Raw genomic sequence first — 25,555 nt, forward strand, 5'->3', positions numbered from 1 at the left:
TGAGATCTTTAACTCCCACCTCAGGCAGAACTTCAAGAGCATTCCAAGGAACGTTAGGGAAAACTGAGTAGGAAAGGGTGGAAGAACTGCTTTACTACACTGAGTGTACAAAGAACAACATTTGCTAGCTCAACACTGTATGAAAATATAAAAAAGTTAAACATATTAAATAGAGACAGAATAAAAGCACCCACCACTAAGGGATGGTTCAGGATCACCTGAAGGTTTAATGCCTCTAAAGTAGAGAGGGTGTCTTTCTCCCAAATCTAAACTATGAGATTGCTCTACAGCAGAGGGGGCTGATAGCCTAAAGCTCTGCCTCCCATTCTACTTTTGAAAACTCTAAATATTCTCTTTATATATAAATAGTTCTTTAACTACTTCAACAGAAACTGTTGTTTTCCTATGTGACACGGTAATTACAACATGTGTTGCACCTATTTCCTTTTTTGTGACCATCCCTTAAAGATTCTTGTTCCATGAAAAGGACGTGGTACTTGATTATAAATAAAAGGGCTCACATTTCTAAACATAAGGGTTTGCATGTAAAGGAAAACTGACAGTCGGCACTTTAACACTCTTGGAAAGTTGTAGCTATTTCACCTTCAGTTTCAGAAGGACATGTCCCTTCTCAGCAGGGAGTGTAAGGAGTGACTGAATGTGACTTTGGGTCAATACAGAAGACATTGTCATCTTTTGCATATGCATGTGCTTCTGGAAGCCCATATGCCTGCACCCGATTTTAACAATTCAAATCAGCTATGCTAACACAGTACCCCTGCCAAGACAGAGCAACACACTGACTCAGTTATAACACAATCACACACTGCAAGAAGGACAACCACCATCTATTAACGTTGTTTTCCCACACATGTTCATTGATCTGGTGTTAAAATGTAGTGTAAAAGTTTTAACAACGAATTAACTGACACCTGTTATTAGAAATATTCTCAAACTATAACTTGCAGTTACATAAACTACGAAATAATCAGTATGATTAAAAATCTAGACATCAGAAGTTCTAACATATAACATGAAGATCGTTCCTGCCCTGTTCTTCCTGTTCTCCTTGTGTAGTTGCCTCCTACTGTTTCTACCACACTGTGCTTAGAGACATAGCAAACTTTGCAACTGTAGCTATGGACTTCCTGATTGAACTGGACTACATGCGTGACTTTAATGGACTGCTTGTACCATCTCATGCTACCAATATCACCAAGGACATTTGCAACCATTTGTTTTAATAAACAGTGCATTCCCCTCTGACCTCTGGCATGCACAAGTCATTTCCGCCCAGAAAACTGCTACTCACTGCATATTTTTCTTTTTTCTGACCAATCTCTATAAACCTTAGAGATGGGTGTGCAGCCTATCCTGCACCAACAACCTTTTCTGTCCACTGAACATTAGTCTGAGAGTAACACTGAAACATGTGTACATACATGACATCAACAGTGAACAGGTGTGAAATGAAGATATTGTCTTAGCTGAGGACCTAAGCTGCTTCAGGTTTTAATACTGGATCTTTTTCCTGCATGGCTGAGATGGTTTGGACATGTGTGGAGAAGGGACGGTGGATGTGTTAGAAAATGATGTTGAATATGGAGCTGCCAGGTAAGAGGAAAAGAGGAAGATCACAGACAACATTAAGAAATGTGGTGTCTGATCTGGTGGGACAAGCACCCCAATGCAGCAAGTCTGGATCGGCTCTTGTTTTGAACTAACCCTAATCTGACCCTATGAGTATTACCCAGCAGGTAATGCAGAGTTAATAGAGCCAATGGATGGGTGAGGGGACTCGCCCAGTTCTAATTATCTCTCTCTCCCAGGTGTCTACCCAGCCTGCTCTAATAAAAGCCGGGAACCTGAGTAGCCTTGCAAGCCCAGTATCTATCACCCACACCTGTTTCCGTAGCTCCCCCCTAGATCGGGGCACCTGGTAATAACTGGGTTAAAGTTAGGGGGCTGGCCAATAGGCCCCAGGGCTCTGTTCATTTTAATGGGCTAGAGTAACCTGGACCAGCTATTCACACTAAAATGGATTAATACTCTGTTGTTACCTTTAGTGTTTCACAAAGGGTTAAAAAGTAAATGTCCACAATTTAGACTTTAACTGTAAGAAATTTAGTAGGAGCAAAGCAAAAACAGAATGCAATAACAACACTACTACTACTACAACTAATAATAATAATAATTCTAACAAAAATCAATTCACCTAAAATATACTTTGTAATCTTTGGAAGGAGAAAGGAGAAGGAGAGCATGCACAGGGCTGTTGTGACAATTTCAACACAATTCAACCTTATTTACATAGCACCAAAATCAAAAGGAAAGTTGCCTGAACGGGTTTTATATTGTAAAGTAAAGACCCTACAGCAACAGAGAGAAACCCCAACAGTCAAAAGACTCCCTTTGTGTAAGCACCTGGTGACAATGGGAAGGAAAAACTCTCTTTTAACAGGAAAAAATTTCCAGGAGAACCAGCCTCAGGGATGGGTGGCCATCTGGCCCAACCAATTTTCGAGTGAGGGTAGGAAGACAAGGCCAAACACACACTGTGGAAGAGGGTCAGCGATGAATAAGATCAAGTAAATAAATTCAGAATGGTGTATACTAGCGGTGCAACGGATCAAAAATCTCACGGTTCGGATCGGATCACGGTTTTAAGTCACGGATCGGATCAATTTTCAGATCCTTAAAAATAGAAAAAAAATACAAAATTTCAACTCGCCATTTACTTATTTAAGTATTTTTTTGCCTATTAAAAAACATTCAACTGAAGACTCATTCCACACACACCACACAAAAACAAATTAAGGTGCAATATGGACATTATGGACCATGTTGGGCATCCTCTGCATCCTCTGCACGCCCATAAACAAGAGGAGTCTGTTCAGTGACAGGTTGCTTCTCCCAAAGTCAAGGACCAGCAGACTTAAAAAGTCCCACACGCCATCAAACTGTTTAACTCCTCTCTGGAGGGGAGAGGGAGGGGAAACCGGGACAAAGGAGGGGGGAACAAGTAGCTGTAGTGCCTCTTCACTGTGCAATAGTTTTGTTAATATCCAACGGTGTAATAGACTCACAATACTTGAAATGTGCCGTTCCCTTGTATTCTTATTCCTATTTATTCTATTTATTCCTTTTGTGTTCTCTGTATTTATATGTCTCTGTATTTATATGTGGTATATTTCTGCTCACGTTCTGTAACTTCTGTCGGTGCTGTGCTACTGGAAACTGAATTTCCTGGAGGAACCCACCCGAGGGATAAATAAAGTTCCATCTAATCTAATGTAATCTATAGGGCAGTACAGGGCTTTGTATCTACCACTCCGCTGTGATATAACGAGCGGTCACGGTCACGTGGCTTTCCGTTGCCCTGGAGGTCGTAGTTGGGCAACAGAAGATGCGTGGGACAGTTCAGCCATAACTTTAAACTTCTCCTGCTCATACATGCTTGGAACGATCTTGTCACTGAAGAGGACGCGCAACGAGATATCATAGCGTGGCCCAAGCACGTTCATCATAGTTTAAACCCCTTGTTTTTCACAACGGAATACGGCCTCCCGTCTGCAGCTAAACACCCAGAAGCTTCTGTAATAGCTTTAGCCCGGTCGGACTGGGCAGCAAAGGGCTGCTTAAATGCCGCAAACTCCTCTGCTCCTCCACTTGGACCTCTAGCGCTGACCATAGCTATCGCTTGACAGACCCACCACGCCACCATACAGATACTTTTTTTTTCTTTTTCTTCGGATCACGTGCGTGCCGAACCGTGGAGTTGATCCGATATCGGTTCGGATATTGGATCAACCATGATCCGTTGCACCACTAGTGTATACACAATACATGGTGAATGAAAAAGGTGTGCGAAGAAATACTCAGTGGATTATGGGAAGTGCCCAGCAGCCTATGTCTATTGCAGCATAGCTAAGGGAGGATTCAGGGTCACCTGATCCAGCCCTAACTATATGCTTTAGCAAAAGGAAAAGTTTGAAGCCTAATCTTGAAAGTAGAGATAGTGTCTGTTTCCCAGATTTCATAGAAGACTTTTAAAAGTTTACTCAAACATTTCTCCACCGGGCCTACACACAGAATCTCCCACTGTCTGCTTTTGACTGTATCTGTGGCTCTAACTGGCACATTCACTGAGCAGTAAAACGTCTTCTTTGTTGGCCTGAAGCCTGCAGCTGTACTGCATGCTTGGTTGCACCAGCCTATAAGAGGGGGCTTGCCCCATGCACTGCAGGGAAAAAGCTTTTGTCACTGAGACAGAAAGATTCATTGTAACAAATAGAATACAAAAACCCCCCAAAACATATGGCCATGATTTTAACATCTTTAACATCAGAGTTAGTAACACTGTGAAAAAGGATATGCTCCATTCCTGATTTCATTTTCTTTTGTTTCTTCTTGTTTTCCATACTTCTTGTGTGATGCCGCACTTAATGTGAGCTTTCCTTAAATCAAGGTCACAGCAAGAAGGTCAGAGGTCATGACAGATCTTTATGATGAGACATAGATGTAATAGGAGCCTACACAGCACTTAGTTTGACCCAGAGCATTATCATTCCCAGCGCGTAACCGACGATTTCTCACAGTCGTCGGTATGTTACACATTGGGATGAGGACATGTTGGATCACCGCCTCTCTAACTCCAAAAATCCTTCTCATACCACTGCTTCAGTTACAAAGAGAGGAGGGGGAGAGGTCATCACGTAGTTGGACTGCATGGAAAGGAAAACTGCAGAACTTGACAAGAAATAGTACAGCCCACCTTCAACAAATACATGTGGATTCCTCAGAAAATATTATTATATTACTCTGTTACTGCTCCTACTAACAGTACTGTACATCAATCCATTAGAAATGTTAAAGAAGCACACCAAACTCCACACAGGCCTACTGAATATTGTTTGTATATGTGTCTATCTGCATGCAGGTGTGAGCAGTTGCCTAGCAACAGATATGAAAGTGTCAGAAGACAGACAACTGCTGCCAGAGCCGATGTTGGGAGGAGTTTCTAAAAGTAGAACAGCGGCAGACAGAGACGGGGCACGAATACACTTGTGTAACGAAGGAGTGGCAAACTCAAATTAGGAAAACAATCAGATTTTCTCACTTAACATCTTTTTATTCCTGCAGATATATAAAAAAATTACTTCATGGCGTTTAAGGCTTTGAAAACCAACATAAACAAAACTAAAAATCTATACACTACAGAAATTATTTTTTTCACACATTTGTTAAATCACAAATTAACTTTGATTAACCACATAGGTCCTGTCCAAATTCATGGGCTGCATCCTCCTGAGGAACCGGCCTTCGCGGTCTACGTGGGCCGGATCCTCAGAAGGTCGGGTCACCGCTGTCTCGGTGGAGTTTAATAAACTCGGCCGTCTGCTCCGTGCTATCTAAAATATAACAGGACACTGGAGTAAATTCTCGAGCATCTCATACTTCTGTTTAATCAGTAGTCTATTTGAAGTTTAGTCAGCTGTGTGAAAACCAAGGAGGAACCCACCCGATGTATTAATAAAGTTTTATTTTATCTAATCTAATAACTTTAATCTCAGCCAAACCAATTTACTCATGAACAAACAAAACACTGAAAAAAGCCCAACAATAACATCTGTAGGTTGTCTAAGTGACTTATATATTACGTTTAACCTGAGTAGCAAAAGTCTGCGGTGATCTGAAAATGATGTGCCGGGAGTTGTGCCGTTCTCGGCGGCTCTAGTGACCCTCGAGCTCTTGGCTAGCTATCGAGCTGGTGGGTAGCAGACGTCTCTGAAAACGTCGGCACACTTTTGCAAATATGCGATATCTTGATAAACCGAGCAGATATTTGATGTTTACACAGCTACTTTCTCGCCTGAAAATATGTTAAAAGTTTATTTTGTGACCCAGAAAGATTAATAAGAGTAATTTTAAAACTTAGTAGCGGACGCCATTGCCGGAAACTTTTTTTTGTCTGGGCCGCGCTATGAATTCTGGGATATGGTGGGCCACAAAGGACACACCCGACCCATCCTTCAAATTCGGGGAAAAGGAGGACGCATTTGTCGGCTGCATTCGGAGGAGTCTATGAATTTGGACAGCCTTCGGCGCGTCGCTGTGACGTAATCGGTCTACAAATGCGTCCTCAGGAGGAAGCAGCCCATGAATTTGGACGCAACCATAATTTGGAAACACCCAGGCCTGACCTGTTGAATCAAGGAATACATTCTGACAAAGTCAGGTGGTTCCCTCAAAAAGCACAAAAAGCAAAACACATCCCGCTATGATCTAAAGAAACGAAAGAACAGAGGAGAAACAAAGTCACTGACATCTGGAATGCCATTTAGAAGGTTTGGGGATTCGAGCGAACCAGCACGATAGTTATTATCTGACAATGGAGAAAATGTGGAATAGTGTTGAATCTTCCCAGGAGTCGTTGTCCTAAAAACAAAGAGCTCAAATAGCAAATCAACAGCTCCTCCAGGAGCTCACAAAAGAACCAAAACAACATCCAAGGGCCTCAGTCTCAGTTAAGCAGTCACAGTCATCGTTCACGATTCAGCAGGAAGAAAGAGACTGGGATATTGACAGAATTCCAAGGTGAAAACCATTGCTGTCGCACATTTGAATCAAGAAAAAAAATCTTGATAATCTCTAAGACGTTTGGGAAAATTGTCTGTGGACTGAAAAGACAACAGTAGCTTTTTGGAAGTTTGAATCCCATTCTATCAGGAATAAAATGACCACAGCATATCATAAAAGAACATTACACTAAGAGTCAAACATGGTGGTGGTAGCATGATGATTTGGGACAGGGCCTAAACAACTAGCCATAAGTGATGGAACCATGAATTCTGCTCTCTACCAGAAACTCCTCAAAGACTTACGCGTGCTTGGGTTATACAGCAGGAGCATGAACACATCACACCAGCGAATCCACCTCTTAAAGGCTTTGGAGTTGCCTAGACATGACCTTAAACAAGTTGTATTGAAAACCCTCAAATGTGGCAGAAATAAAACAATGTCCAGTTACTGCAAATGCTTGATTGCAGTTCGTGCTGCCAAGAGTGGCACAATCACTTAAGGGACCATTGCTTTTTCACATAGGGTCAGGTAGTATTTTTTTTGCACATGTCGAGGAGCGTGTCAGGCTACATTTCACTGTGTGTTATACTTGTATAACTATGCATGTGACAAATAAAGAACCTTGAACCTTGAACCTAGTCTTGGGTAGTTTTTTTCACTTAACAAACAAATCATTGCATTTTTTATTTACTCAGGTTATCTTTGTCTATCGTGAAACTTTGTTTGATGACCTGAAACGTGACAAATGTGCACAAAGAAAAGAGAAAATAAATATTTTAATAAAAAAAAATAGGAAGGGGCAAATACTTTCTTTTCATAGCACTGTATCATTGTCTCTCAGTCTTGCTGTTACTTACGAGGCAACATGGCACCCACAATGGAAAAAATAGGTTTAAAAATTAACAATTAAGAAACAAAAAATCCATCACAAGGTTCTCAAAAGGCAAAAACAAAGGCAATTGTGTGTAATCCTCTTCAGCAAAAACAACCCTGGTCTCAGCATGGCAGAGAAACAAAAAAGCTCATTACTTTGTGTGACAAAGTACAAGAGTCCTACCTTGCAGCCCTCACAGGCACTGACACCATAGTGGTATCCAGAGGATTTGTCCTGGCAGACGAAGCAGGGCTTGTACACCCTAGGAGGGGGTGGTGGGGATGGTGGGCTGGGGACAAGTTCCTCAGAACTGGTGCTCTGTGTTTCGATGGCTGCAGGGATTGCAAACAAAAAGAAGGAGATGAAGAAGGTTGTTCTGCTAAAATAACTAAAATAATTGAACAATTTGGAACTAGAAAAGAACTTTAAATTTTAACCTACAGGAAACTAAACTGGTCTCACTACAATTAGGTTCTTTGCCTACAGACAGAAAACATTAGCTACAAATTCCACATATAAACTTTTATACATCACATTCTGCTTTCGAGTATTTCTCATGATTAGTTTGTGTGTGTTGCTTGGTCAAAATGCTTAATGCATTTCCAGGGATGGTTCATTTTCATTTAAATTACCTTCTCAGCCAAGTCTTTGATCTAGAAAATATAACCATTTATCAAATTGCTTGTTGAAGTATAACCAAACGAAGATATTTGAAATGATTTTGGTAATACAACTGAGTAAAAGTCACTATTGTTTTAGAATAAAAAACTAATTGTCTACTACAATAAGAAATAGGCACTGCTCGTATTTGTACTTAATTTCTTATAAGTTACTGAAGCTCATATTCATGAATATCTTTCCAACCAACGTGCGTATGTGAACAGAAACTTACTAACTGATACATGATGTTCACTGTGTACTGAAAACCAGGACTAAAACAGGTTACAAGGATTTACAACCAGAATAGTGAAAAAATAGGAAGTTCTTTTGGTTCAATCCAAGTTAAATTTCCCATTTTATTTTAGTCAAACTTGAATCCACCAAACAGACACTTGTTAACAAATTCCTCTTATTACAATTAACAAACAGCATAGGCCTTTCTTGGAAACATCCATCTAATTTACTCCAAAATATTATTTCATTTTCAGATAATTATGAAGGAGGGTCCAGTAAATTAGCTGAGCACACACAGAAAAGAGATAAATAAATGTTAAGCATTAATTATTAAACAGCAGTGTTTATGGGAGATGTGCATGTAACATGCAGATAAAATACCACTAACAATGCTACAAGAGAGAATTTAGCAGCATCAATAAAAATGCACCAAAACCATGATAATTGTAGAGAGCAAGCAGCTGTCCACACACATACACAACCTTTCTACATAGAAATGGGAAGCATTCCATCCAGCAGATAAGATTACATTCTTCCGTAGTTCATCAGGACAAACCCAATTACCAATCTTGAGAGACAAGCTCTTATAATTACTGGACCCTTGTCCCTGTATGGAATTCCCTGGTGATTTAATCTGATCTTCCATCACACTCACCGTTTACTTACAAATTACAGGGTTATTCCAAATTATACAATTTGGGGTATTTATATTTATATTTATTTATTTATATTTGGCCATTTTACTATTACTTTGTTCAATTCAATTGCATTTTTATAGTGCCAATGTACAATGCACTTCCAACTTGGTAAGGACAGAGAGACAAGCACTGATTTTCATTTCATTGCTTCTAATGCTCCAGATGGTTTCCCTGTGAAGCTGGCAGAGAGCAGGTTAAAACATTTGCACATAAAGCAGATGTTCGTTGAGACAATCTGCTGGAGATGAGCCAGTGGTCTGACACACAAAGCCACTTGATAAAGGAGGATCAAGAAAACAGGCACTTGTGCATGCTCTTATATATTTACAGTATGAGTTAAAGACCAGCCTGGGTTGGAAATTATTTAAGGAAGAATTTTGAACTTTCTATCTCCATTTTTTTGCAAAATTCGCTCATATAACCAAACCACAGATATTACATATAGATACTTGGAATAATGCATTAATGCAGTTGCCTTACATACATCATTCTACTGTGTGGCAGCATGTCTATACAAGTTATAACTAGTCATACTACGCTGAACAATTTTTTTGCTGATTTTCAGGTGGTCTATTTTGTCCAAATCTCTAGATACTTGTACTTACATGATATGAGAATATCAGACAGAATAAATTGTAATAATGTTGTCTGTTCAGCACAATGTGTGTGTCTTGTGTAACAAATCACCAGCCCATAACAGGTGCTATTGACATTATTACCAGATTTCGGTAACAAAAAATCCAAATCGCACATGCACAGAAATCTAACCATAGATGTCCATAAGTTTTGTGTATTAATAAGAAATAAAACAGGGGAAACTATTGAACACGTGAAGAAGGCAAGGTGCAAAAAGGCATGGACAGTCATGACACCAGCAGAAATCTATCAGTAATTAGAAAGCAGTCATGCAAATTAATATCAGCTGGTTCAGTCCCAACTGATGGCCAATAAAAACGTGTCATTACCAACATGTCACACAAGAAACATCTCATGATGGGTAAAAACAATGAGCTCTCTCAAGACCTTCATAACCTTATTGTTGCAAAAACTACTGATGCCACTGCTCCTGTGAGCACTGTTGGGGCCATAATCTGGAAGTGGAAAGATCATCATTTCACCATAAACCACAATTAGATGCCCCCTGCAAGATTTTAGACACAGGAGTATAAAGAATTATCAGAACAGTTGAAAATTGGGCCACAACCACACCTGATGCATGCAAAGTTTCTTCACGTATCTTGAAGCTGTCCCCACCAACACAAAGTATTAAATATATTTCAGTAAGCATGTTAAAGACTATTTCCCTATGTCATTTCTCATAACTTAACCCATGGACATCCATGTTTTGATTTCATTGCATCTGTGGATTGGATAGATTGTTACCAACAGCTGAGAATTTCATTTCATTTGTAACTTATAAGACTCATATGTTCAATTCGACTGCATTTTTATAGTGTAAGACTATTGATTATAGCTTCTTGGGAGAGGTCGATGAGCTCTGCGATGCTAGGGTTTAGATCACGCATTTTGTGGCTGAAAATGGAGAACTAGTGTCAGAGCTGCCTCTGCATAAGAGCCCAAGGCTGGTGGGTGACTGACAGCCATGCATGAGCAGATGCATGAGGGGCATGATGGAAGGGGAATTGCTTTGGCCTTTGTTGATTATGTGAGCTACAGTGAGGTTGTCTGAGTGAATGAGGATGGATCTTTTTGACCATTTGTGGCCCCACAGTAAGGCCGAGATGACCACTGGGTAGATTTCGAAAACAGCTGAGGAAGGCAGGAACCATTCCTGGATATAGTGGCAGAACTCAGGAGGCCATGCTGAAGTGAACCATCTTCTGCCATAATAACCCCCAAAGCTGGCAGAAGGGGCAGCATCTGTGTAAAGCTGAATGTCATAAAAGAAAGAAATGCCAGTCCAGTTAGCAAGGAGAAGTTGCCAGAGTCGCAGTTTGGCTTTGGAAGAGTTTTCTAGCGTGATAGTGCTGCGGAGTGATGGTTTAGATGCTGCAAGTGAAAGCAAGTGAGAGATAAAAGAGCGGTCTTGAGGAATTATCCATAGTGCAAAGTTTAAGTAAGGGAGGCTAGCTGTCGTTTGGAACATGTGGCAATGAGGAGAAAGTTTTGAAGGACAAAAGTGATTTTCAAGAGTTTTCAAGAGTTTTTCAATAGGCCCTCTTTTTTTCTGAAATTGGAACGCCAAGTTCGGAGAAAACTGACCTCAGGGTGGATAACTCATGAGCTGGCGGTGACGTGGAAGGGGATATGACTAGGAAATTGTCAAGAAGATGAACTAAAAATGGCAGCTTATGGTTGTAGAAAAGGAACTAACATAGAGCTTCAGAGAGTGAGTCAAACAGCTTGGGGCTGCTTTTGCAACCAAAGGTTAGCCTGACGGCGAAATAATAGACATCCCTCCACTTGACTCCGAACAGGCACCTGAAGTCAGGGTGAATTGGCAGGCATTTTAAAAGCCATGCACCTCTGCCAGCGATCTTAACAATGGTTCACTGTAGAGTATTTAAGAGAATAATCATCGCTGGGAACAAGGCTATTTATGCACGCAATATGACTACCGTGAGGCACAGATAACTCAACGATTTTGCACTTTTTGCCTGAATAATTTCTGTTGTGATGTCAAGTGGGCTGATGCAAAAGAGGGGAAAAGGCGGTTTAGAAAAGGGTCCAATCATGAAACCCTCCCTAACTTCTTTGGCTGTCAACTGGAGGTTTCTACAGGTACAAGAAACTGATGGCTGAGTGACAATGCCTGGGTGGAAACCTTCTGAAAAACCTTTGAATAAAAAGTTGACCAAGTCTAGGTTAGGGTGATTTTTTAAGGCTTCTTTTGATCTTGGATTCTGAATGCGTGTCGAAACGGGTAAAGCTAGTCATTGCATGAGGGGCATGCTGAGCGGGAATTGCCGCCGTTGTAACAGGAGCAGGAGTGGAGATAGCGGCACTAACACCTGAGGCAACCAGAATCGTTGAAATTATTGCAAATGGTGCGGCCTCCTGGATGCATGACGGGTCTGCCCTTCCTATCTGTACCTTGTGGCAAAGGCATGCTAGGAATGGATTCTGTGTGTTTTGAAATTTCTGGTGTACATGTTGAGGCCAAGCGGTTAAGAGTGGATGTGCGGCTTATGGGCTGTGAATTATTTTGGGCTCAAACGATACAGGATGATACAGGAGCACCGCATATCTTGCAGGAAAGACAAAAACGGGCAGCAAAGATGCAACCAGAGTTCCTGGTTGAGACTGCCCCTGAATGTGTCCTGATCAACTGTTGTAAGCAAGCTGCTGCATGAGAAGCGAACTGGATGTGGTACTAGTTAAAGCCGGTGCCGCCGAATCATAGGGTGAGATCAAGTATTATAGTCAAGTACGTATCGAGCTCTTGTGTTTGGAAGGGGAAAGCGGTGCAGAGAACACCTCTGTATAGTGAAAAGGCGAAAGCAAACTCAAGCGCAGTGAGCTCCTTTGCCCGAGATGGGGCCGCACATGATGATGGGACCGTCGTGGCTGTCGATCAACCTGGGTGGAGTGGGCTGGTTGAGTGGTAGTAGAATGAGCTCAGCTAGATCTATATATTTACCAGCAACGATTTGTTGGCGAAGGTGAGCAGATACTGGGGAAGGTTTTGGAGCTGGTGGGCTGGGAAGAGGAATTGCAGAGGGAGGTGAAGAGGCCAGCGAAAACTGAGCAATATTAGTTTGAAAAGAGGGGTCCTGGGCTAAAAAACTTGGCCATGTGCTGCTTGGAGCTGCTCTGACGGAAGGAGGAAAAAGAACTGGGTTAGGAGGAGATATAGTTGGATACCTGGTAGTAGGAATGTAGGCTGAAATATTGTAAAGAGAAGCCGAGGTGAGAAGAACTTGCAACCCGGTGCCAGGAGGGTTTGCTGCAGTGATTAATAATAATGATAATGATAATAATAATAATAACAATAATAATACATTTTATTTAAGAAAGCGCCTTTCAAAACACTCAAGGACACTGTACACAAGTGATCACAACAACAAACATAACAATTTACAAAAAAAAGGATAAAACATTGAGCAAATAAATAAAATAAATTAAAGTAGCAGGATGGAAAAGTTTCCGTGAAATAGGCTATTGTGAATAGGTGAGTTTTGAGTCTTAAAAAGAGGGAAGGAAGTGATGTTTCTTATCTCAGGAGGAAGGGAGTTCCAAAGACGGGAGGCAGAGCAACAGAAAGCCCTGAGAGAAAAAATTCAAACGTACAGCTCTGCTGTCACTTCCAACATAAATGAGGACAGAAAACTAAACAGCAGTGACGTTTGTAGGGTTACTGAAGTTGGACTAGCTGGTATATAATGATGTGCTACGTGATCGCTAGCTACACAGCTAAGTTAGCATGACATAAGGCGGTCGTGGCTCAAAGAGTTGGCAGTTCGCCTTGTAACCGGAAGGTTGCTGGTTCGAGCCCCGGCTCGGACTCTCTTGTGTCCTTGGGCAAGACACTTCACCTACCGCCTACTTAGATAGATTATGTATGTTATACATACATCAAGTAATAAATGTTTAAGTAATTTTACTTTTTCAGCACATTGTATTGAATTATAACGTTTTACTCTTACATAGTTCAGTCTGTTGTTGTGACTTAAAATATGGAAGCAGCATTCTACACAAGAACAGTTCCCTATATAATAACCACAGTGTAATATTCTGTATCAAACACTTAATAACTGAAACAAGGTGTTCGCATCAGGTGAGGGCTACTGAAGCACAGAATTAATGTGCCTTAGCCTTCACCAGGCGGTACAGCACACTTCAACATACATCTAGAGGAAAAATACTTTGGTGCATTTGTGATGGCTGGGCGATTACACACTGAAGAGAGGCAGCCACAACAATTTAGCCCTGCTACCTATTTGAAACTCATGGCTGCTTCTAAGAGGCAGTGTGACCACCTGCAGACAGATGGGACGTATAAACATAGATGCATTACACCCCTCATTACATGTATGTGTGGAGGTGTGGTCATCAGTTAGCTACATGGGCATCAGTTGCGGGGGAGCCTTTTTCCATTTTCTGCGTGATTAAACTTTGAGTCGGCTTCTCTGCATGTTAACATACACAGAAAGCTCAGAGAAATAAAGGCCCTTGACAGACAAGTGGGCACAGCTAGTGTGGCTTACGAACAGGGAGAGAAAAATGAGCGACTCCTCAACCCTTACCCTCTGGCTGAACCTGCCGGTTGGGTAAAAAAGCACAGGCTCCCTGCTGGAGTCTGCGAGATGAATAAGGGGAGGGACTGTGATTGGCTATCTATGAGAACTGTGGTTAGTGACACCAGAGAATGCTGATATGAACACACACTGCCTTTTACAACCAGCCAGTAAGAGAACATGCTGACTGAGAAGTTCTTCTCTCTTGGAATGGAGAACTGACACCATATACCTCCCCCTTAAAGAAATTAAAATAAATCAGAATAGGGCTGCAACCATTCACCAAGTAATTTGAAAAAGAATTATAAAAAATCTTCACATTTTTTTGCTTCAATGCTTTTTTTATCGCACAGTGCCATAGTGCACCGTCGTCACCGTGTAAGCGGGAGCGTTTAACCCACATTCGTGACTAAAAATAGACCTGCACCACAACAGTGTGTGAATAATAAGTTTGACAACATTAAACCCAGCAGCCCCCAGTTTTTCAACAAAAAGACTGATAACACAATAGCTCCACTGGAGCTGACGCTGCCACAGTTTAAGGCAGGGTTGTCAAACTCATTTTACACGGCGGGCCACATGCAGCCCACTTTGATATTAGTGGGCCGGAGCAGTGACACTCCCCTTTGTGTCACTGTAAAGGATATTTACATACATTTATACATAATATATAATTCTATAATATTAATATTAATATATTAAACTATTTTTCTACATGATGAAGAAAAAGCTGCTGTGACAAAGAAAGAAAAACTGAAAAGAAAAAACTAAAATTTCTATAGCAGAAGGTGAAAAAAGAAACTTTTCTGTCATATATTTATTGTTTAATGAACGGCCATAAGGGAGGTTTTTATCAGTAGGAAAAGCTGTAAAGTTTATGAAAATACAGTTAAAAGTCTACAAATTCTGCTTGTGTTTGTTTGTTGTGAGCAGCAGATCAAACAAGTTGAGAATTATAAATGGCTTCACTGTGAGACGTTGAGCCATGGCTCTGTGCTACATCTCTGCCATTCAAAGAATCTTTGCACATCCTTTATTTTATGAAAGATTTCACCCTTAATGCTACATTTTATTTTTTTAGGAAACCATTTTTTTCTCCAGTGTTTTCATTTTCACAGCACACTACAGCCAGTTTAGAATGACCACACCTAACCATGATTATCTTTGGACTGTGGACGGAAACCTATTTACAGGGAGAGCATGTCAATTCCATACACAAAGGTTTTTAGGTTTTAATCTGGAGATTCGTTCTGTGCTCTCTGCATCCTTATATCCAATTCTCTAGGATGGAAAACAAGTAGCCTGTGAAACTCTGTCCACACGGTCCACAAAACAGACACATGGCAAAGAATATGAAGCAAAGCCTGTCGCTACAAACAGCAATGAAGCTTTGGAGGACAAAGCTGCTTTTATGCTGCAGAAGGGAAGGTGCGCTAAAAATGTATGTCCTAAGTAAAAATCAATTGAGTGGTACTATCATAAATCACAGGATTTAATTAAACCTGACAAAGAGATGTTTCTGTATTTGGTTTGTGTTAAGCTGTGGTGATCTTGATGTGGAGACGTAGGCATAACCTGAGTGGCTGTGGAAAGGAAGCTCACTCTTAATACTGACACTCCTCTGTATGGGAGTGTGTTTTTGTTCAGGTTTTCACAAAGTGTGCACCACATTAGAAGCAGCTTTGCATGGCCTTACAATGTGTGCCAGAGGGAGCAAGGTTAAGAAGAGCTTAAAATACTCAAAGCATTTAAGCTAATTTAAGGGGTCAGTGTCAGTACTGGTTGACCTGTCCAGGGTGTACCCTGCCTCTCGCCCTATGATAGCTGGGATAGGCTCCAGCCCTCCTGCAACCCTGACAATGTTAAGTGGAAGAGGATGGATGGATGTCAGTTCTGGTCAGTACTGGTAGCATGAGGGAATATATTACATATTTTACTCACACATATATGTGTGTGTGTGGGGGGGTTAAAACATCAGATCTCAATGGGAAAAGATTATGCTGGATGTCTGTGCTAATATGAGCATGGTATCGATACCATTACATAGTAATGTGTTAGGAACAAAAGAATGCCACATCTTTTGATGGAAGTAAAAATCAACCTCGAGGGCTGAATTCAAAAGACCAAAAGTCAAAGGCAAAAACTGATGTGAGAGACTAGTCCATTCTGCACTCTTCTGTCCACTCTTACTTAGCAGTTTGTATGGCCTCCACATGCTTGTATGTCTGCCCAACAACATGGGCTCCTAATGAGATGACGGATAATGGGGATCTCTTCCCAGATCTGGACCAGGGCATTTCTGAGCTCCTGGACAATCTGAGGTGTAACCTGGCAGCATCAAATGGACGGAAAAATAATGTTCCGATCTGTTCTATCGGATTTAGGTCAGGTCAGTGTGGGGGCAGGTCAGTGGTATCAGTTCCTTCATCCTCCAGGAACTACCTGCATACTCTCCCCACATGAGGCATCGTCTTGAATCAGGAAGACTCCAGGACCCATTTTGGAAGCGTAGGATATCACCCCAGTACCTAAAGGCAGTCAGGGTGCCATTATGCAGCCCAGGGGTGCCCAATCCCAGTCCTCAAGAGTCCTGCAGCTTTTCGATGCATCCCTACTCCAACACAGCTGAATCAAATGATTGGATTACCTCTTCAGCGTGCCATCAAGTTTGGCAAAGGCCTGATAACAAGCCATTCATTTGAGTCAGGTGTGACGGAACAAGGATGCATCTAAAAGCTGCAGGATGGTAGCTCTCGAGGACCGGGATTGGGCATCCCTGGTCTAGCCTGTACAGGTCTGTGTCTCACACCTCCCAGTTTTGGTATCCTATGGCAAATTCCAATTGGGCTATGGTGCCAGGCAGTGAGCACAAAGCCCACTACAGGAGTTAGGACCACCAGACCACCCTCATAGAGTCTGTTTCTGATTGTTTAGTTAAAGACACATACACAGGTGGCCTTAATGTGCCATCCTGGACACGTTGGACTACCTGTGGAACCTCTGCAGGGTTCATTTATTGCCTCGCGCTGCTCGTAGGGTCACTGACCCCAGCCAAATGCAAAATAATGAAAAAACAGAAAAGATAAAGAGTGAAAATGTTTGTTCTGTTCTTAATTTCATTCAAGCTTCAACTGATTTATATCCGCTACTATATCTCAGAAGTGTGTGTGTGTGTGTGTGTGTGTGTGTGTGTGTGTGTGTGTGTGTGTGTGTTATTGTTATTCAGCAATCATTCTGATAAAAGAATAATTGTTTTACTTTACAACCAAACATTTCACTGTTTGCCCGTCAGCTTCAGAAAACTGTATGATTATATTAGAAAATCAACGTTTATTTTTTTGGAAATCAAAAATCATGAAAAATCACATAAACACACAACCGTGAAAAATTATGAAACTATCACTGGGACCCTAATAAGAAGGTCTGTGACGGTGTGTTAAGAGCAGACTGAAAAACTTTCAGTATATTTTCAATAATGTATTTTAATGTATTTTTCAGGTTTGTACATTCAAATTCTGTCGTACACAGTACAACATGTAGTGAAACGTTATTGCTGTACAATATCCGACCATTAAACTACTACATTTTAAAAGTTTACAGTGAAAAAAAAGGTCGAACAGATTTGAAGAATAAATTAGGAATTTAACCTAAGAACTAAGCTAAATTATAAGATAAAAAATAGAATATGCAAATAAAATATTTAAGAAAGAAATTATAAGAAGTGTGCAAATAAACAGTGTGTGTGCAGTGACATGATGCATGACAGTTCAGAGTATCCCTGGGTCAAGACCCGAATAGCCTGAGGGAAGAAGCTCGTCCTCATTCTCTCTGTTTTGGCCTTAAGAGAGTGGAAGCATTTGCCAGACCTCAACATTGAGAAGAGTCCATTGTTGGGATGGGAGAGGTCCATATATAGTGTTTTGTAGTAGCCTAAAACATGTATATTTTCCACTTCTGCAAATATACTTTCAGAAGGAGAAATTCTAATGTATAGTCAAGTAATTAATGACATTTCAGGGAAAACTCCTCTAAAACTCTAATAAGACTGCAAAAGACACAACAAAAAATTCCTCATATTTTTTAACATAGTCGATAAAATTATTATCTATTGGTTTGTACTGAGGTTTCCCGTTGTTCACGCTGTTGTTTTATCCTATTTCTTTATTTTTTATTGCAGTTTTAAACAAAACTGTCCATTTTATACATTTAAAGATGACATGAAGCTCAGGGCAAGCTATTTAAAAAAAAAATTCTGTGAAAAAAATCTAATTTTCAACATCATAAACCTTTTTTAAAAGTAATAACATCTAGGATTTTTTAATTACCACTACAACATCAGCTATAGAAAGTGTGAAAATGAGTCATTCTTTATAATATGAAATCTAAAAGTTGCATGTATCAGCAGCTATGATCATTTATGTGCTCGCTAATATATGATATTTATTTAAAGGCAGGTATTTTCATCAACACACAGTGTCAGCAGAGCCCAGGGCAGCCTTAATGCCACCCTAATCATTTCACTGTTGTACACAGCGTTTTATTTCCCCCCGTTCACCTGTCATTTCACACAGTCAATTAGTTTGGTGGCAAGTCGTGGCCTTTCATGTCCATATCAGAGATGCTAAGGCTTAAAGACAAAAGACTCATTATTTCATAGCATGTGTCAGATCTACAATCCATACCAGGCTGTCTCTTTGGCTTTGTCTTTTCATGATAACATTTCAGCTGCTTGTTTCCAGATTATTGACATCATGTGTAGCCATTCGATAGCCCATTTCATCAGTGTAAGAGTTTCTTTCACTCTTAATTAACATCTGAACTGAGCGAGGAAATGCATTAATGGTTGCTTTGTTGTCATTGCAGCTAATTAATACTCAGGAGGTTTGCATTTTCCTGGAAAAACAAACTATAAAACCGATGTTTCAGTGAACACAAGACATGCTTCTTCAAACCAAGGTCTTATTTAAACAGTAGCTTACTGGGATGTGTTAGTTAGAAGGCCTCCTGTCACCTGCACACTGGGCTTCACAGGCCAAAGTGTTACTCATGAGTTCCTCATTTTTAGCATTGCAGCTATTTCAAGTTCACTGAGATCTGACATTGAGAGATTGCACAAAAATAATGGCATATTTAAAAAATGGGGGCAGGGGAGGCTTTCCCAGTCATTTCCTTATTTCTACCTTACTTTAAAAATTAATCTGCAAACTTTTATCAAGAATAGAATTATTGATAAAAGAAACATTGCCCAGTCACCAACAGCAGTTTTACATGCCCTACAGATATTAAAATATTCACAAGCTACACTATTTTCATCAATCGATTCTTAATTTAATTTACTTAATTAACTTATTAATTAAAGTACAGAGTTCATTTTGAAGGTTCATATAAAAGATTAAGGACATTTTGCATCGTCAATGAGGAACATAAGAGTGAATTCACTCAATCACAGAACCATAAAAAATTATGAAATGCAAAATATAACAAACAAAAAACATTCACTTTTCTATTTGAAGTAAATCAAGTGCAAAAACTGTTGTTTCAAACAAAAAGGGAACAACTGAATAGGAAATAGTAGATACATGAAATAAAGAAATAAATATGCACTGGAGCAGGCCTCTGCTCTGATGACAGAGAAAATCCTCCCTGCAAGCCAGTGAGACAAAGTAAATTTACGCAATCTGTTAATTAGTAGGCTCACTGCGAATTAAGAGATCATGTAAAACTGCAACAACTACATCAATATAGACCAATGCTTAAAAAGTCATTTGGACTTAGTGGAAGAAAAAACACTTGGACACGGCAGAAGCCTGAATAAAATCCAGTCCATGTTGGCCTTTTGTTCAAAGCTGACAGGACGAGTTTACATGGACATATCCAAGAACTCGTGGGACTAATGCTCCTTGCTACACACACTAAGATTTACCTTTTAAAAAAAATATTATTTTTCTAAGTAATGAAATGTCTTTACATTTACATTCTTAATGCTGACACTTTACCCGCTGGAGTAAACCTTTCACAGCACCATGCTATCATCGCTTTCTGGTTTTGCTTGTGTCTTAAATAAATAAATGGACAAAAATAAAAAAGCATATAATTGAAAAACTATACAGAATACCTGTAAATAAAAAACAATAATTCATTTAATCTTAAATACATATTTAAAACGTTTACATAGTTCTGACTGAGCACATAATGTAATAGAAAACATTTTTAAATGGGAAAATATTTAACAGGTTTAAAGGCCTGATCGCTGTTTTTTTATTATTGTTATTTTATTTAGAGCAATAATTTGTAGATAACCACAAATTTATGTCAACTGGATATAAATTTTAGGAGAAAAAGCATAGCTCTTAAAGACAATCGAGTTTTCTTTGGCATGCTGATCATTTAAAGAGCCCTGACCACCAGGAACAGGTTTCTGACAGGTTAGCAGAAAATACAGTCATTACGAAAATAAGAACTAGATGTAAATTTGAGGTAAATGACACGCAGCACAGCGCTGTGGGAGTCGGCTGCTGGTTAAAGGCTTCAGCCGAAACTTTTCTGCTCACTGGGTTTGCCTTTGAGCAGTGACACATGAGGAGGTCGTTAACAAATTAAGATAAATCAGAGAGCAGCAACAGGGCGTCAGCCATAAACAAACACTGACAACTGCCTCATGACAACAGGCTCAGTTGTGAGTGTGATATTATATAGGCTGTTTCGAATGTCGTGCAGTAACATGCAGGCTAGTTTTGTAACAAAAATCTAAACAGATCCACAAATAACGAGTCATAATTCATATAATAATAATAATTAACACAGTGCTCATTCTCGATATAGTCCTGACTGTGGACTGTTAAATCTTACATTTATTCTTTATGTCAACAGTACACGCAACACTCTGTGCCCTTAAAGCGTCCACTTGGTCTCCTGGATAAAAACTAGCACAAAATCATTCATTAGCTTTGGTCAGTTCGTGTTCCAGCAGCGAGCTGCCGCTAAAGTCAATGAAGTCCGCGCGCTCGTTTATCTGCATTAGTGTCAGAGAACGTAAGTCGCGGTTTGCCAGGCCGCCCCCTCCTGTCATGTGCAGCCCGGGGAGGGAGGTGTGGAAACACCGCCCGTGTTTACGGTCTACATTCCTCCAGCTAGGGTGCTGCTCTCTGAACTGAACTGCTGGAAGCCATCAGCATTCATTCAGTAGATCGGCTCTGCTGGGAAGCACGTGAGGCGCTCGGAGACTTTTTCTTTGTTTTTAATAATCTAAACATTTGATTTTGCTCCAAAGATGCTCCACAAATGGTCTCCCTTTGAATCTTTAATACCTTTTTTTTTGGAAGATTTAATTATGCGGCAGCGTAAAACTCTCAAATAATTACCCAGCAGTTTCCATCGTGTTTACCACTGTCACTCTTGCCACCTGCAGGCCCTTTCATTAGAACTTGTTGTGAACAGATGCCGGACTCCGCCTGTATGATTATTTCAAGCTCACCTCTGCGACTCAAAGCGAAACAATAAGCACAAGAACGACAGCATGAATACGACAGAATGTGGAGAAGTTGGACCTACAGTGTGCGCTCCGGCGGTGCTGCCACTCTCTATGCGCCAGTCCGCTGATGCATGCTTTCAGAGCCTTCTCTTGCAACATGCAGGAGGACGGGCTGGAGGTGTAGAAATCCAGCATCTGTCCGGGACTTACGGTGAGCATGTCCATGCAGTCAAACATGATAAGAGGCTCTTCGTTCAACTACTCTTGTGTGTGATGGATAAAAATCGCCGACATAAGCGCAAGCAACTCCGTCGAACTCCTCTCCCCCTCCCTCCCCCTCTCCTTGGCACGGCGGATTTCGTTCCTCTTCTTCTCCTTCGTCCCGCACTGGAATCACTAATTATTTCAGTCCGAAACGCTCCGCCGCTTTTTCTAAATCCTCATTTCTTGCACCGAGTCTACTCTCCGCCCTGCCGCGAACCTCTGAAGACTCCATAATAATAACAATAATCCGACCTGTTTTTTGGAAATCGCCCCGTCTCGCATTGGGAGCGGTGGTAAAACACGCGCGAACAGGAGAATTTGTCTCTTGTAATAATAATGTTAATAAAAAAGAACCACGGACGGCGTTTAAAAGCTCACGTTTCTTCTGCGATGACGAATGGGTTATCCACCCCCCCGCGCAACTCATTTCCAACTAGTTTTGCCACAGAGAGTGAAAGATTGAAATGCTTAATATATGCCGGTGAACTCTGTATGAACCCTTCCGAGGCGGCTGACCTTCAAATCACCCAGGCAGGCTGACATCACTGCAGCTCCGCAGCGCGGAACAAGGCGAAGTGAAGAAACGCAGGGAAAATAATACTTTCTTCAGTTGGGAAAGAAGACCCACGCAGCTGTCCCTAAAATTTGAAACGAGTTTTTTTTATTGTCGTTATTATTATCAATTGTATTATTGTTATTAGTCATTATACAGTATCAGCACTCACATCTCTCTGGCTGTGATGGGCATATTGCTTTTTACGCACGACGCTCACTGTTGGTGAATGTTGGACCATGGGATCAGTCGTGAGGTCATATTATTTATTTGATTAGTGATAAGAACTTTATCGTCATTTTATTTATCTTTTATTTTTGAATTAAAAAAAACAATACTCTATTTTCTTAATAGTAAGCGTTCTTGTTTTACATGAAAACCATGTTTTTCACTGACAACGATAAGCATATGCACAGCTGTGCGCATAAGTAAAAGATATAAAGGGCTTATAAACTAAACTGTGACCTGTGATTTGCAACATTTTAGAAAACTGCTGACTTTGTTGTTATATTGATATACTGAACATATATACACAATGTTGGTAGCATTTAATATCTGAATAATTAAATGGCTGCATTCTAAAACATGAGTTTCAGTAAGACCCAGAATACAGATTTAAGTTGCTTTGACTTAATTTTAAAATAGCAGATTAAAGCAAAAAAAATAAAATAAAAAAAATAATAACCTTTAGCATAATAATTTGAACCACTTTACTGAGAGTTCTTCTAAATACTCTTATTTATTTTGGCTACAGTGCAGCTGCCATTCCAAGAAATGAATTAAGTAGAACACATTTAAGCCTACAGGCTTACATGCTGAGGGAACAAATGTATTATTTCGAGAATCTTCCTTATTTAAAGTGTTCTTTGTATAGCATTTTCACACAGCATCAGTTTCTTATGATCTGTTATTGACAACAACATGATTCATCTGACTGTTGATCTTCCAGGCAGATGAATCTTTATCTGTTTTCAAACATGAAATCATATGAATAAGAGAATCAATCAACATAAATTATTTGCCCTCTCGCACATTTAGGAATATGCATGAGGGGGGAATCTTATATACAAATCCTCAAAACAACATTAAGAGAACAGCTGCTGATGACAAACACAAAGAGAGATAAACTTCAGTTAGGAAACAAAAACCATCGTGACCACTGGTAGCTTGAGATGGTACCTGAAGGTCGTTCAGGTTTGCAGGTAGGTCTTCTAAAAAGGAACAGAAGTACTTCTTTGGGCTTCATGAGGGGCATTTCATAGGTTTTTATTTTTTTGAGTTGGCTGCCTTTTGTTCCAATCTTTGTTAAGATGCACTACGTCAATAATGTCTAGGTACAGGCTTTCACGAGGCCAATCCATGACTGATCGTGTTCCCATGTGTATGTTTTTCTATGCAGGTATGCTTTTACTGCACTTGCAGTGTTGGGATCACTGTAATTTGGAAAAATGAAGCTGTTCCCATACCTTTTTCTTTACAAGGTCCCCAAAAAACCATGACAACACCTAAGGTGTGTTTTACAGATGGCTAAAACCGCTCACTGATGTACTTCTTCCCTAACCTAGACCATACATATAAACAATAATTTGAACCCAAAATGTCCACTTTGGATTAATGAATGATTAAAACAAGTTGCAGTCCAGTACGTGTGTGGTTGGAAATAGCTCAGCCTTTTCTCCTCATTTCAATTCTCTCTTCCATTGAGACTCTTTGCTGGGATTTTACCCCCATTTCCTAAGGACATGACTTTTAGATACTGTTTATAGACATATATATGCTATAGACACTTCTTTTACTTACGCAGTTTTCTTACATTTCTTTAAGGACAAATCCCATACCACATTGAGGTTTGACAAATGTTTCAGCTGATAGCTCTGTGGGAATCACCTCGTTGGTTCAAAGATACAATTGTATGTCTTTCAAACCTTGACATTTTTGGAAATTTGTAAATTCAACTAAAGAAATGAGAACAGATTTTGTGTTTTTGCGACCAGACTAAAGATAGACTTGGTTTTGTGTAGGTGTGTAGGTGTAGGTACAACACTAGTTTATTCACCTAGTGAGGTGCCTTTTGATGTTTTAATGATTTATAGATCAAAGTTAAGTGGCTCAAGACTTTTACACAGTCCTGTAAATATTTTATTTTAAATAGCATCATGTGCTAATTAGACAAGAAGTGCTGCTTTCTGAACTAAGCTCAGTATATTCTATCTAATAATTACTCTCCCTGTGCCTGTGTTTGGTTTCAAATTAAGACTAAATTACTGTGATATTCTTTGCTGGCCACCAGGCTCTACATGTTCTACTGACAGACCAGGCAAACACCGAAACAATCACCTAAAACCAGAAGTGTATTTTCTTGTAAATGTCTCTAATTCTTATCATCTCTGTTTTGTGGTTTTAACTCTTGGTTTACATTAGTGAATGTCAGTTTGCTCCTCAGTTTCTACAGTTGCTCTAGTAAAAAAAAAGTTCTTTGATTTTTTGTGTATAAGTTTTGTCAATATCATTCTTGTTATTGATTCCTGTGATTGTATTATTCCTGCCTTGTAGCTGTTCCACACCAGCACATTGTGATATTGTGTTATATTTGCTTGAGTTGTGTCAGAGGAAATCTTTCATGCTGGTGCTGTGGTTGGTTCTACTGCATCATAGTAATGTCTCATGTTTAAATCTCCTGGTTGGGTTAGTTCTGGTTCTGTGTGAAAGTTTGAATGTTCTCTCAACGCCTGCTTGGGTTTCATCCAAGTTCTCTGGCTTCCTCCAAAAACACATGTACGGTAATTGGTGATGTGAAATTTGTCATGGATGTAAAGTAGATAAAAGTGCTGTGTGAATGTACGTTTGAAAATGTGCCTTGTAGTCTGAAGCACTTTGGGTGTCAGGGCCCCCAGTGCTAAATATTCCTGTCTTCTGAGGCCTCTTTTACGGTGGCCCCTAGAGACAAAGCACGTACAAACTCCAAAACACATGCAAATTCCAAAACACGTACAAACTCCAAAACACTTCCAAAACCCAAAA

General features: G+C 40.1%; 1 protein-coding gene across 2 annotated transcripts in view; it reads right to left on the minus strand.

The window, feature by feature from the left end:
- LOC102303274 (retinoic acid receptor beta) overlaps window positions 1-25,555 on the minus strand; it is a 233,951-nt gene that overhangs the window by 102,302 nt on the left and 106,094 nt on the right. Inside the window, exons 1-2 of one of the 2 annotated variants that reach the window (XM_005937488.3) lie at window positions 21,798-25,420; window positions 7,640-7,788 (exon numbers count right to left, since the gene is read on the minus strand). In XM_005937488.3, coding sequence (XP_005937550.1) covers window positions 7,640-7,788; window positions 21,798-21,954 — 306 coding nt within the window. In that variant the 5' untranslated portion in view covers window positions 21,955-25,420. Of the gene's footprint in view, window positions 1-7,639; window positions 7,789-21,797; window positions 25,421-25,555 lie in introns of those variants that run through there. The other variant, XM_042226584.1, reaches the window with a different exon arrangement.

This window comes from Haplochromis burtoni, unplaced genomic scaffold (genome assembly GCF_018398535.1).
Source record: "Haplochromis burtoni strain Fernald_Lab_line unplaced genomic scaffold, NCSU_Asbu1 Contig_218, whole genome shotgun sequence".
Taxonomy (NCBI): domain Eukaryota; kingdom Metazoa; phylum Chordata; class Actinopteri; order Cichliformes; family Cichlidae; genus Haplochromis; species Haplochromis burtoni.